Consider the following 14,389-nt stretch of genomic DNA (forward strand, 5'->3'; position numbering starts at 1 on the left):
AAAACCCTGTTTGCATTTACTTCATCTACACTTCTCATAATTTTGCATACCTCTATCAAATCTCCTCTCAGTCTTCTGTGTTCCATGGAATAAAGTCGTAACCTATTCAATCTTTCCTCCTAACTCAGGTCCTCCACACCTGGCAACACTCTTTTAAATTTTCTCTGTGCTCTGAGTGCTGGAGCAACTCACCAGGTCAGGAAGAGAAGGAACAAACAGTCGATATTTCTAGCCGAGATCCTCAACACTTCAGGTCCATAACATTTCATCAGACAGTTCTGATAAAGGAATGCGCTACCTGGAGTGGTGGTCAAGGCAGATAAACTCTGGACATTTAAGAGACGTTTACATAGGCACATGAATGTGAGGAAAATGGAAGGATATGGACGCTCTGTAGGCAGAAGAGATTAATTTAGGTTGTCATTTGATTACAAATGTGAAGTGGTACAGCACAACATTGTGGGCCAAAGGGTCTGCTCCTCTGCTGTATTGGTCTATGTTCCGAGGCAGCGATCCCCAACCTGGAGCCCACGGACCCCTTGGTTACTGGTTGGGGTCTATGGCATAAAAAAGGTTGGGAACCCCTGTTCTAAAAGTTACTGACCTGCAGTGTTAACCCTGTCTTTCTCTCTCCACAGACGCTGTTTGGCCTAAGGTAGTGGTCACCAACGTTTTTAAGCCCAAGATCCCCTACCTCGACCTCAGTGAAAGGCAAGATCTACCTACTAAATCGTTTAGAGAAGAAACAGCTCAGATTGTACTTCCAATTTGAGGCCTTTTATTTGGGTGAATTGTATTTGAATTACACAAAATACTTTTGTCAAACTTTCAAATTAATTCAAACAAGAAAACACTGTAACTAGCATATCAAACAGGCCATTGCTGTCTTTCTTTAAGAATATTACAATACTTCACACCTTTAATTCTAAAGTTTCATTATTTAATTTTATTTCAACACGAAAAATAAATGAATAAAAATTGACTGTTGCACTCAGTGTGATGACTGGGGCTGAATACTTTCTGCTAGTTCCCTGAAATTTGGCTCATAACTACAGCCAGTCTGAGACAGTCTGTGAGGTGTAGGGTTGCCAACTGTCCCGTAATTCCCCCGCTAAGGTAGAGCGTTCCTATGAAACCCTTCGTGCGGAAATGCTTTACGCCGAAGAAGCAATTACCATTAATTTATATGGAAAAAAATTTTGAGCGTTCCCAGACCCAAAAAAATAACCTACCAAATCATACCAAATAACACATAAAACCTAAAATAACACTAACATATAGTAAAAGCAGGAATGAGATGATAAATACACAGCCTATGTAAAGTAGAAATAATGAAGATTAAGCCAAAACCGATTCGTGGAGTTAAAAAATCGGCACGCATGCGCACATAGGTACCCGCACAAGGCTTCATAGTCATGGTAGTCCTTCTCGGGGTAAACACAAATGTCCCGGGATTTGACTGCTGCTTTTGTCCGTTATTTGGGAGTGAGAAAGTTGGCCACCTTAGTGAGGTGCCTGTCAGTAAGTCAGCTCCTGTACTTAGATTTAATAATTTTCATCTGTGAAAATGCAATTTCACATAGATAACTTGACCTGAAGTCGGCACTGACTTTTAGTGCTATAAAACCAACGCACACACTGTGCATTGCTCGGCCCCATCAATAGTAATTGCCACCAGTTTATGAATGGGGATGTCACTTTCACGGACATATTTTTTTAAAACTCATTGTAAATATCCTCACCTTTCATTCTTTCCTTTAATTGCAAAAGAGTGAGGAAGTCCTCCTTTGTTGTAGAATCCTGGAAAGCCACTCTGACAAATACAACATTGTGAGCTGTTTGCATTACATCCAGGGATTCATCGAACTGTAGTGAAAAAATATTCATGTCCTCAGACAATGACTCTACCCTCTTTGTCACTGTTGCAGGGCCAAGCGGTATATTATGTATTGCGGTTGTGATGCCGTTTTTGTTTTTAAAGTCATTAAAACAGTCTCTGCGGTAATGACCATTGCTTCCTTGAATAAATCGCCATCTGTAAAAGGCTTCTTGTGTTTAGCCAAAAGGTGACTTATGAAATTATGCTTCAATAGCAGCCTTACTTTGAGCAGCACGTTTTGTGGAAAATGATTGCTGGACCTTCAACCCCGATTTCAGCTCAACTTTCCAGGCAAGAATTGCGCTCTTTGGGGAGTAGGTGTCTTTAAATTCCTGGTGGTTGGTGTTGCGGTGCCGCTCCAGATTCCCTCTTTTAGTCAGTGCTTGTGTTTGGAAAACAGATTATTATCTGAATGGTGGCTGATTGGGAAAAGGGGAGGTGCAACGAGACCTGGGTGTCATTATACACCAGTCACCGAAAGTGGGCATGCAGGTACAGCAGGCGGTGAAAAAGGCGAATGGTATGCTGGCATTTATAGCGAGAGGATTCGAGTATAGGAGCAGGGAGGTACTACTGCAGTTGTACAAGGCCTTGGTGAGACCACACCTGGAGTATTGTGTGCAGTTTTGGTCCCCTAATCTGAAGAAAGACATCCTTGCCATAGAGAGAGTACAAAGAAGGTTCACCAGATTAATTCCTGGGATGGCAGGACTTTCATATGATGAAAGACTGGATGAACTAGGCTTATACTCGTTGGAATTTAGAAGATTGAGGGGGGATCTGATTGAAACGTATAAAATCCTAAAGGGATTGGACAGGCTAGATGCAGGAAGATTGTTCCCGATGTTGGGGAAGTCCAGAACGAGGGGTCACAGTTTGAGGATAAAGGGGAAGCCTTTTAGGACCGAGATTAGGAAAAATTTCTTCACACAGGGAGTGGTGAATCTGTGGAATTCTCTGCCACAGGAAACAGTTGAGGCCAGTTCATTGGCTATATTTAAGAGGGAGTTAGATATGGCCCTTGTGGCTAAAGGGATCAGGGGGTATGGAGGGAAGGCTGGTGCAGGGTTCTGAGTTGGATGATCAGCCATGATCATACTGAATGGCGGTGCAGGCTCGAAGGGCCGAATGGCCTACTCCTGCACCTATTTTCTATGTTTCTATGTTTGGTGGCACAACATACATACACACTTGTCTTTCACCAAGGTAGATAGAAATTCCTCTTCCCATTCTGGATGGAATATGTATGTTTTCGCCTTCTTTCGTGGAGCCTCCGCTATGCTATCAGGATATCACGAACGATGGCGTCGCCTCTGATCTGAGCCGACATTTACTTGCTAGGCAGCACCTAATTAATTAGTTTGTTTATTTCGGCTTTTTTTCTTAAAAATCTGCTGTGTGCATCCTGACTACCGCTGTACCACTGCATGCTTCGTGGCCCGGACGTTGGGGACACCGCCGTATATTGATGTTTGCGACAGTCTGTACTCTCATCTAATCTGATTGGTCACTTTGATGCAGCACAGGCTACGCTAAAAACACGGTGCATGGCGGGGGAACTACACACATGCGCACAGGGCAGAAAGAACGGAACTAAACCCTCGCAACCCGGAAACAATCTCTCTTTATAGCTTTTTAGCAAAAATATTGCTATATTACCATTACCCTAATTAGTATTACTTTTACAATGCTCACATTACAACAGTATTTGCATATTTATTTTTGATTTTTCTTCGGGATCTACTGGGAAAGTCTCAAAGATCGACCGGTTGACGACCCCTAGCCTAAGGAGTATCACCAGCATTTTCTAACTTTAGTTTCAATACAGAACATCTATATTTTTGATTTTTGCTTTTCAAGATGAACCCAAGTGATTGTAGGACACATATATGGAAAGGCACTAGAATGTTTAAGGCTTACAGATGACAAGTCAGAGCATGCCAGGAAACTATTGAGGATCTGCAGAAAACAGGGAATGACAAGCATGTCGAGGGTGAAAGGAAGAACCGCCAACACTTGGGTGGAGTCTATATTAGTCCATCATGGGTGAAGCCTTCCCCACCACTGAGCACATCTGCATGAAACACTGTCACAGGAAAGCAGCTTCAATCATCAGGAATCCCCACCACCCAGATCATGCTCTCTTCTTGCTGCTGCCATCAGGAAGGTGGTACAGGAGCTTCACGACTCACACCAGAGGTTAGAAACAGTTATTAGCTCTCAACCATCAGGCTCCTGAAACAACAAGAATAAACTGCATTTAACTTTCACTTGCCCCATCACTGAAGACCATAAGATATAGGAGCAGAATTAGGCCATTCGGCCCATCAAGTCTGCTCCGCCATTTCATCATGGCCGATCCATTTTTCCTCTCACCCCAATCTCCTGCCTTCTCCCTGCATCCCTTCATGCCCCGACTAATCAAGAATCTATCAACCTCTGCCTGAAATATACCCAATGACTTCGACCCCACAGCCACTTGTGGCAACGAATTCCACAAATTCACCACTCTCTAGCTAAAGAAATTCCTCCTCATCTCCATTCTAAAAAGGATGTCCCCCTATTCTGAGGCTGTGTCCTCTGACCTTAGACTCTCCCACCACAGGAAACATCCTCTCCACATCCACTCTATCGAGGTCTTTCAGTATTCCATAGGTTTCAACAAGGTCACTCTTCATTCTTCTGAATTCCAGTGAGTACAGGCCCAGAGCTATCAAACGCTCCTCATATGATAAGCCCTTCAATCCCAGAATCATTTTTGTGAACCTCCTCTGAACCCTCTCCAATATCTGCACATCCTTTCTTAGATAAGGGGCCCAAACCTGCTCAGAATGCTCCAAGTGAGGCCTCACCAGTGCCTTATAGAGCCTCAATGTTGCATTCTTGCATTCCCACAACCTATGGACTCACTTTCAAGGATTCCTCATTTCTTGTTCTTGATAAGTATTGCCTATATATTTATTATCATTTTTTCTTGTTCCTTACTGTATTTGCACAGTTTGCTGTCTTCTGCACATTGGTTGAATGCCTAAGCTGGTGCGGTCTTTCATTGATTCAGGACGGTATATGGTAATATATGTACTTTAATAATAACACTCACAACACGCTGGAGGACCTGACGAAGGGTTCTGGCCCAAAACGTCGACCGATCTTTTCCACGGTTGCTACCTGAACTGCTGAGTTCCTCCAGCGTGTTGAGAGTGTTGCTTTGACCCCAGCATCTGCAGATTATTTTGTGCTTACTTTAATAATAAATTTACTTTGAATTTTGAATTCCTCACATTCTGATCCTGCCGTCCAAACAATCCTTGTGTTAATGCATAAAAGTTGAGGGAAAAACAATGACCACAGAGATTGGTGCAGAGTCATCTCCAACACAAGCTCACAATAGCTGGCCTGTCGTCACCATGACGGCAAAAACCTGATGTCACCATGATGGCAAAAGCTGGCCTGACGTCACCGCGACCGCAGTAGCTGGCCTGTCGTCACTGCGACGGCAATAGCTGGCCTGTCGTCACCGTGACGTCAATAGCTGGCCTGACGTCACCGCGACCGCAGTAGCTGGCCTGTCGTCACTGCGACAGCAATAGCTGGCCTGTCGTCACCGTGACGTCAATAGCTGGCCTGACGTCACCGTGACGGCAATAGCTGGCCTGACGTCACCGTGGCCAAATCAGCAGCAGTTTATTACTGATGTGCAACTTGCTGGTTGTAAACGCAATTACTTGGGTATTTCCAATTCAGATTAATTTACTTAATCACATGTTCATCGAAATACACAGTGATATATGTCTCCTGAGGGTGCCTAAGACTTTTGCACAGTACAGTATTTGTCAACGTGGAACAGAGAGCGAATCTATAAATCTGGCGGGAGTAAAGGATGTTGGTAACGGCAAGGGTGAAGTGCCACAGGTGCGGGACAGGTGGCAGAAAAGGAATGCTGGGAGTGGGGGGGGCGCGCAGGGGGCTGGCAATGTGGATACAGACACACCCATCCATGAGACACAAGGCAAGGTGATTTTGATTCCAAGGTGATTTTGGTTTATTGATCATTACAGAACATCTCTCTGGTGCTTCCTGCTCCCTCCCCTCTCCCTCTCTCTTCCCCTTTTCCCAACCATGATTCCCCTCTCCCTGCTCCCTTCCCACTCTCAGTCCACAATAGAGACCCATATCAGAATCAGGTTTATCATCACTCACATATGTCATGAAATTTGGTTTTTTTTTTGTGGCAACAGTACAGTACAATACATAAAATTACTACAGTGCTATGCAAAAGTCTTAGACACCGTAGCTGTACATATGTGCCTCAGTCTTTTGCACAGTACTGTATATTGACCACTGAAATACGGCACTGTGCAAACGTCTTAAGCACATATACATAGTTAGGGTGCCGAAGACTTTTGCACAATACTGTGTATTGGTTAAAATAGGAAGGTGGTTGGGAAACAGAAATAAGAGTACTTGGCTTTGTATTAGCTCAGCAGTATTAAGTGTTAGTTGGTAACTAGAAAGACATAATATACAGCACTGTGCAAATTACCACAGATTCCAAACAATAAGGAAACAGTGAAAAAGAGGAATAGCAAGGTATTGTTCATGGACCAGAGATCCATGAAGGGAAAGAAGCTGTTCCTAAAGCATTGAGTGTGGGTGTTCAGGCTCCTATACCTGGTAGTAATGAGATGGAGCAAGGCGAGGGAGGCAAGGGTGAAGACTGGAAATAGCTGTTGTCGTAGATTGCAGGCAACAAGCAGGAACATGAAGGGCAATCTGTACTGGAATTTCATGGAGGTATGCAAAGTTACGAAGCATATACATAGGGGAAATGCATGCAGGCTTTTTCCACTGAGGTTGGGTGGAACTACAACTAGAGGCATTGGGTTAAGGGTAAAGGATGAAAGGTGAAAAGTTTAAGGGGAACACCAAGGGAAACTTCTTAACTCAGAGGGTCATGAGAGTGCACAATGAACTGCCAGCACAGGTGGTGCATGCAAGCTCAATTTTAACATACAAGAGAGTTTAGATAGGATGGGAGGGTTATGGAGAGGTATGGTCCCAGTGCAGGTGGATGCAACTCGGCAGTTTAAATTGTTCAGCACAGACTTGATGGGCCAAAGGGCCTGTTTATGTGCCTCACTTCTCTATGACTCTCTGACTCTAACTCTGCCAAGAACAATCATGGTCATGGAAAGACTGTGATCACCTATGTCACAGGACATGGTGTGTCATAAAACCAGGCAGTGATGATGTAAGCTTTCTGAGAGAGTTTGTATTGGATATTTGGGTGATCTAACAGTCATTTAAACCTGTTATAGGACATAATAAATGAACAATGTGAAAATGTCACTTCAACACACAATGACAGAGCTCCATTCATTGTGCAGCTCTTTGGAGATCTGAGGTTATCCATTTTCTCTTCTCCAACGCATTGCAATGGAGCCTAGATGGGTACCTAACGAGTTACAAAACCATAAAATATAGGAGCAAAATTAGCCAATTCGGCCCATCAAGTCTGCTCCGCCATTCCATCATGGCTGATTTATCTTCCCTCTCAATCCCATTCTCCTGACTTCTCCCCATAACCTTTGACACCCTGACTAATCCAGAATTTATCAACCTCTACTTTAAATATACCCAATGGCTTGGCCTCCACTGCCATCTGTGACAATGAATTCCACAAATTCACCACCCACTGGCTAAAGAAATTCTTCCTCATCTCTGTTCAAAAGGATTGTCTTTCTATTCAGAGGCTGTGCCAGAAGACATGAAATATAGGAGCAGAGGGCATTCATCAAGATGCTCCCATGACAGGTTTAAATGGCTGTTAGATCACCCAAATATCCAATACAAACTCTGTCAGAAAGCTTACATCATCACTGCCTGGTTTTAAGGTTCAAGAGTTTTTTTATCATGTGCACATCAAAACATATAGTGAGATGTGTCATTTACATTAACAACCAATACACCCAAGGGTGTGCTGACGGTAGCCCACAAGTGTCGTCACACATTCCAGCATCTACATGTTCAGAATGCAACAACAACAGCAAATCATGCCCCTTTCCTCCCTCCCATTCATGCACACACAGTCCTCTAACTCCAAGACCCTCCAAGAGGATCATAACCTTGTTGCAAGGTTGTGCCTTGTGCCTCAACGACTGTGGGAGCTCTGTTGGCTGGAGTCAGGGCTTTAAGCTTTGGCTCTTGGTAGGGTCACCCATGCCAAAGAGGTCATAGGGTAGAGGCCAGACTAAGAGTGGTCCACCAGTCCTCTAGGTTCAGGGGTTCAGCTCAGAGCTAACAATCCTTCTACATCTGAATGTGTTGGGGTATTCCTGAGTCTCCACCCAGGACTTGCAAGACTGAAAGTAGTGAAGACTGAGAGAAAGCTACTGGTATGATGAAGGAAGCCATGAATAACACCAGAAATGGTGGACCGTCATTGCTCTCCCAAACGCCAGCACTATGACAGGCAAAAATTTCGAGGGGCAGAGGGAAGTGATGATGGCACTAAATAGCGATTCCTTTGCTTGCATCTTCGGAAATAGCTCTATTTCCATCTTTAATATCTCTATTTTACCCTTTCAGGATTCTCGTGAAGATCCTGACCTGGAGTTACATGCTGACTACTGTTCTTTGCAGGAATGGGACCAGCTCTCAAGGTTTCATAACTGGCTGTTGTTCAGCACACAAGGGCTCGGCCTAAGAGTTTGGCTCGCCTTTGGAGGCCTAGGATCTCGGAGCTCTGGAGACGGGCGGATCAAAGGTCAGTGTCCCAGACAGGTGCGTCATGGGAGCTGGAACGTCTTTGGCTGTGTGTCCAGAGACCTGAGATCTTTGGGCCCAGAGCTCAAAAAAAGCGACAGAACGGACTTTGAACATCGTAAACCAGAGAGTTGTTTGTTATGTCTCCCCTCTCGTTGTGAAAACAGAGACACCTCTTTCTGCCTTATTGGATGGTGAGGGGGAGAGAGAGAGGGGGAGAGAGGGGGGGAGAGAGAGAGATAGAGAGAGAGAACGAACGAACCCATGGTAAGTTGAATACCGGGTGAACAAGTAGTCTTTGGAGTACTGCAAGTCTGTGTCTTTATTGTTGCTTTGCTCACACCTGAGTGCTCGCTGGCGGGTGCTGATGCTTTTTTTTGCCAGTAGGTGGAGGGGGGATTGTTGCTTGTTGCCGCTTAGGGACAGCAGCGGTGGGGGGGAACTTTGGAGTTCTAACATTTAACTGTCATTCATTCTTTGGGGCACTTCTCTGTTTTTGTGGATGGTTGCAAAGAAAAAGCTTTTCAGAATGTACACTGTACAGGTGCCCCCGCTTTTCGAACATTCGCTTTACGACACCTCGCTGTTACGAAAGCCCTACATTAGTTACCTGTTTTCGCTAACAGAAGGTGTTTTCACTGTTAAGAAAAAAGGCAGCACACGGTAAAAGGCAGCGCCCCGAGCAGCCAAGCTCCTCCCACGGAACTGCATTCTAGCCGGCACTGCTTAAACACGTGCCTGTGAGCATCTGAGCATCTGTGCCTTATGTCGATTTATTCTGAGCATCCCTTTGCAAGATGAGCTCTAAGCTATCGGAAAAGCATAAAAGAGCCCGTAAGGGTGTTACACTTAGCCTAAAACTAGACATAATCAAGCATTTCGATCATGGTGAATGAAGTAAGGACAAAGTGAGTTTGGCTTGTGGAAGTTGACGAAGATAATGTTGAAGAGGTTTTGGCATTTCATGACCAAGAACTGATAGATGAAGAGCTGATGCAATTGGAAGAGGAAAGGATAATAATCGAAACTGAATGCAGTAGCGAACGGACCGGAAGTGAAGTCATCCAGGAACTGAACGTGAAGCAACTGCATGAGATTTTCACTGCAATGACTGCAGAAAAGTACGACTTTAATTTTGAAAGGGTACGTAGGTTTAGGGCATATTTGCAGGATGGTTTGAGCGCTCACAAAGAACTGTATGATAGAAAAATGCGTGAGGCTAAGCAGTCAAGCATACTGTCGTTTTTCAAGCCTTCCACATCAGCCACAGCAGACGACAATGAGATGACACCCCACCGCCCCAGTGGTCCCAACCTCCGGGCTGCGGACCGATATATTGCCGCAAAGCCTCTGATCTGGGCCAATATTTACGTGCCAGTCGGCACCTAATTAATTAGCTTGTTTATTTCGGCTTTTTTCTTAAAGATGGGCTGGGTGCGTCCCAGCCACCGCTGCACGCTTCGCGGATCGGTATCAGTCGGCGGCCCGGAGGTTGGGGACCACTGCACCACCCCAACCTCTTACGACTCAGCCTAACACACCATCATCAGTGTGCTCAGCGCTGTCTTCCCGATTCCGGTAAGTGATACTACACTGTACATACATTATCTCTACTTTATATAGGCTGTGTATTTTTATGTGTTATTTGGTATGATTTGGCAGCTTATAGCTTAAAGGCTACTGGAGAGAGTGTTTCTGCCGAGAGCGCTTGCATGAGATTTTCGCTATGGTGGATAGCGCGCCGATGATTGTAGAAAAGTATTTCTACTTTATATAGGCTGTGTATTTATCATATCATTCCTGCTTTTACTACATGTTACTGTTATTTTAGGTTTTATGTGTTATTTGGCATGATTTGGTAGGTTATTTTTTGGGTCTGCGAACGCTCACAAATTTTTCCCGTATAAATACATGGTAATTGCTTCTTCACTTTACGATATTCCAGCTTGCGAACCATTTCATAGGAACGCTCTACCTTCGGATGGCGGGGGAAATCGGTATACATTTCTCTGACATTAAATATACCTTTGAAACATCTCTCTCCAATTCCAACACAGGCCATCTTCTTCAGCCTCCAGCAGACTCAGACTCTGACTCAGACACATAGTAGACCATAAGATGTAGGAGCAGAATAAGGCCATTCTGCCCATCAAATCTCCTCCAACATGGTTGTTGTATTATCCCTTTCAAACCTATTCTTCTGCCTTTTCCTTGTAACCTTTGATGCGCTCACTAGTCAAGAACCTATTAACCTCTACTTTAAATTTACCCATATATGACCCCTTTCCTCAAAAGCGTTCTATAAATGCCCCTTTTAATGCTATTTATTCAACCGGCTCAACATCTGCATCAACTTTCCCATCAGGGGTTGGCAATAGTTTACTTACAGGAAAGTTTTCAATGTGTTACTTGGCAGCATGTTCTGATTCCTGGCGTCACATGCACACACCACACTCCTAAAGCTATGGCCAGCATAAGTCTGACACCATTTGGTAGAGTACAAGGGATCAGATCACATGATATCGCAGCTGACTAATAAACTTGGAAGGTGGGAGGGAAGGAATGGTGAGGCAGAGAAGTGTGTGGCAGCATTGCATGTTGATTCGAAGTGAAGCTCAATGCAAATTTCAACCTCCTACAATACACTCAGTGGCTACTTTGTTATGTACCTCCTGGACCTAATAAAGTGGCCGCTGAATGTGTATGTTTGGGGTCTTCTGGTACTGTACCCCATCTACTTCAAGGTTTGAGGTTTTGTGCGTTCAGAGATGCTCTTCTGCACACTACTGTTGTAACAGTGGTTATTTGAGTTACTGTCACCATCCTATCAGTTTGAACCAGTCCTCTGACCTCTCTCATTAACAAGGTGTTTTCGCCCATAGAACTATCGCTCACCGGATTTTTTTTTTGGCGCCATCCTCTGTAAATTCTAGAGCAGGAGTTCACAACTTTTTTTGATGCCATGGACCAATACCATTAAGCAAAGGGTCCATGGACCCCAGGTTGGGAACCCCTGATCCAGAGACTGCTGGACATGAAACTCTCTGGAGGTGAGTAATTTCTGAGATACTCAAACCACCCCAGCTGACATCAACAATAATTCGATGGTCAAGGCTACTTAGATCACATTTCTTTCCCATTCTGATGTTTGGTCTGAACAACAACTAAGCCTCTTGACCATCCCTGCATGCTTTTGTGCATTGAGTTGCTGCCACATGATTGGCTGATTAGACATTTGCATTAATGAAGTATACAAGTTTACCTAATGAAGTGGCCACTGAGATAATGTAGTGAATAAAAGCAAGGAGATTTCGTCTTCTGCTGTGCATATTGATGCTGCATAGACATTAGGAATAATGCAACAGTCCTTCTGCTGGAAGAACCCAGAGGTTCCAGCATTATCTGTGGGAGGAAAACTATTGTTGATGCCTTGCTTAGAAACCATACATCGGGTATCAATGGGAAAAATTAACAATTCCTTGCTTCGCACTGATGTTGCTCAACCCACGGATTGTTCATCGCTCTGGAGTCCTACATCTGCAATCTTGTGTGTCACTATTTTGAATGTAATCTTCCTCACCACACAGTAGGGTGTTTGGCGTCCATGTTACAAATGGCTCTTTATAACTTGCATCATAGTGCATAGTGTTCATACGCAGGGTTAGCCTAAGGCTATTACAGCGTCGGTGGCCCTGCCCATCTGTGAGGAGCTTGCACGCTCTCCCTGTGACCACTTGGGATTACTTCAGGAGTTCCTGGTTCCTCGCGCTGCCCAAAGACATTCCGGTTGGTAGGTTAATTGGGACAACCGGGTAATTAGGCAGCAAGGGCTCATTGGGCCGGTAGGGGCTGTTCCCCCGTATATCTAAATAAAGTTCAAAGTACATTACTGTAGCATAGTAGTACCGGTGACTGGGCTTCAATTCCCACCCCTGTCGGTAAGGAGTTTGTACGTTTTGCCCCGGAACCATGTGGGTTTCCTCTGGGTGCTCTGGTTTCCTCCCACTATCCAAAGACATAGCGGTTGGTAGGAACTGTCCTGTGATTAGACTAGCATAAAATTGGGCGGCTGTTGGGTGGCGCGGCTTGAAGGGCTGAAAAGGTTTACTCCACGCTGTATCTCAGTAAACTATCACCATATACAACCCTGAGATTCATTTTCTTGTGGGCATACTCAATATGTCTATAGAATAACAGATTCAATGAAAACTACCCACATGGTGTCAGTGTAAATAAGGAGTGTATGGAAATACGATATTGAGGTAAAAGAATAGAAAGTGTTGACGCTTACAAGGATAAGTCCAACATATTATTCAGCCTCCGGGTCCAACATATTATTCTCCGTAACTTCCGCCACCTCCAACGGGATCCCACCACTAAGCACATCTTTCCCTCCCCCCCCCCCCCCGCTTTCTGCAGGGATCGCTCCCTACGTTACTCCTTTGTCCATTCGTCCCCCCCATCCCTCCCCACTGATCTCCCTCCTGGCACTTATCCTTGTAAGCGGAACAAGTGCTACACATGCCCTTACATTTCCTCCCTTACCACCATTCAGGGCCCCAGACAGTCCTTCCAGGTGAGGCGCCACTTTACCTGTGAGTCGGCTGGGGTGATATACTGTGTCCGTTGTTCCCGATGTGGCCTTCTATATATTGGCAAGACCCGACGCAGACTGGGAGATCATTTTGCTGAACACCTACACTCTGTCCGCCAGAGAAAGCAGGATCTCCCAGTGGCCACACATTTTAATTCCACATCCCATTCCCATTCTGACATGTCTATCCACGGCCTCCTCTACTGTAAAGATGAAGCCCCACTCAGGTTGGAGGAACAACACCTTATATTCCGTCTGGGTAGCCTCCAACCTGATGGCATGAACATTGACTTCTCTAACTTCTGCTAATGCCCCACCTCCCCCTCGTACCCCATCTGTTATTTATTTATATACACACATTCTTTCTCTCTCTCTCTCTCTCTCCTTTTTCTCCCTCTGTCCCTCTGACTATACCCCTTGCCCGCCCTCTGGGTTTCCCCCCCTCCCCCTTTTCCTTCTCCCTGGGCCTCCTGTCCCATGATCCTCTCATATCCCTTTTGCCAATCACCTGTCCAGCTCTTGGCTCCATCCCTCCCCCTCCTGTCTTCTCCTATCATTTTGGATCTCCCCCTCCCCATCCCACTTTCAAATCTCTTACTAACTCTTCCTTCAGTTAGTCCTGGCGAAGGGTCTCGGCCTGAAACGTCGACTGCACCTCTTCCTAGAGATGCTGCCTGGCCTGCTGTGTTCACCAGCAACTTTGATGTGTGTTGCTTTCACCCTCCAGACAGTTTCAAACAGTCGATAGTTTATTCCACTCCGTAGATGCTGCCTAACCTGCTGAGTTCCTCCAGCATTTTGCGTGTGTTGCTCAGGATTTCCAGCATCTGCAGAATCTCTTGTGTTTCCACGCATGGGTTTTTTTTTTCTTTTACTCCTTGTGGTCTGGACAAGGCCACATTTGTCATCCACCCCCAACTTATCAGAGTGCTGGACCCCTGTAAAAATACACCTATGTAAGAGAAATGAAGGATTTTAGGCTGTGACAGAGGGAAGGTCATTGGGAAGGTTTTATACAGCTTCTTCCATGACTTCACGTGACCCTGACCAGGTGGGTGATGATAGTCATCCGACCATGATCGTTCCTGGCAAATTTTACAACAGAAGTGGTTTGCCATTGCCTTCTTCTGGGTAGTGTTTTTACAAAACGG

The 14,389-nt window shown here is 45.0% G+C and overlaps 1 protein-coding gene across 7 annotated transcripts in view; it reads right to left on the reverse strand.

Annotated features, from left to right (window-relative positions):
• hic2 (hypermethylated in cancer 2) overlaps window positions 1-14,389 on the reverse strand; it is a 171,925-nt gene that overhangs the window by 133,448 nt on the left and 24,088 nt on the right. For 2 of the 7 annotated variants that reach the window (XR_011882891.1, XR_011882892.1), the window contains exon 2: window positions 709-4,114. The exons of 4 other annotated variants lie outside the window; for them this stretch is intronic. Coding sequence is in view for 1 of the 3 variants with exons in the window: in XM_072240895.1 (XP_072096996.1) it covers window positions 14,016-14,035 (20 nt within the window). In the remaining 2 variants the exon portion in view is untranslated. Of the gene's footprint in view, window positions 1-708; window positions 4,115-14,015; window positions 14,039-14,389 lie in introns of those variants that run through there. One more of the 7 variants, XM_072240895.1, reaches the window with a different exon arrangement.

This window comes from Mobula birostris, chromosome 22 (genome assembly GCF_030028105.1).
Source record: "Mobula birostris isolate sMobBir1 chromosome 22, sMobBir1.hap1, whole genome shotgun sequence".
Taxonomy (NCBI): domain Eukaryota; kingdom Metazoa; phylum Chordata; class Chondrichthyes; order Myliobatiformes; family Myliobatidae; genus Mobula; species Mobula birostris.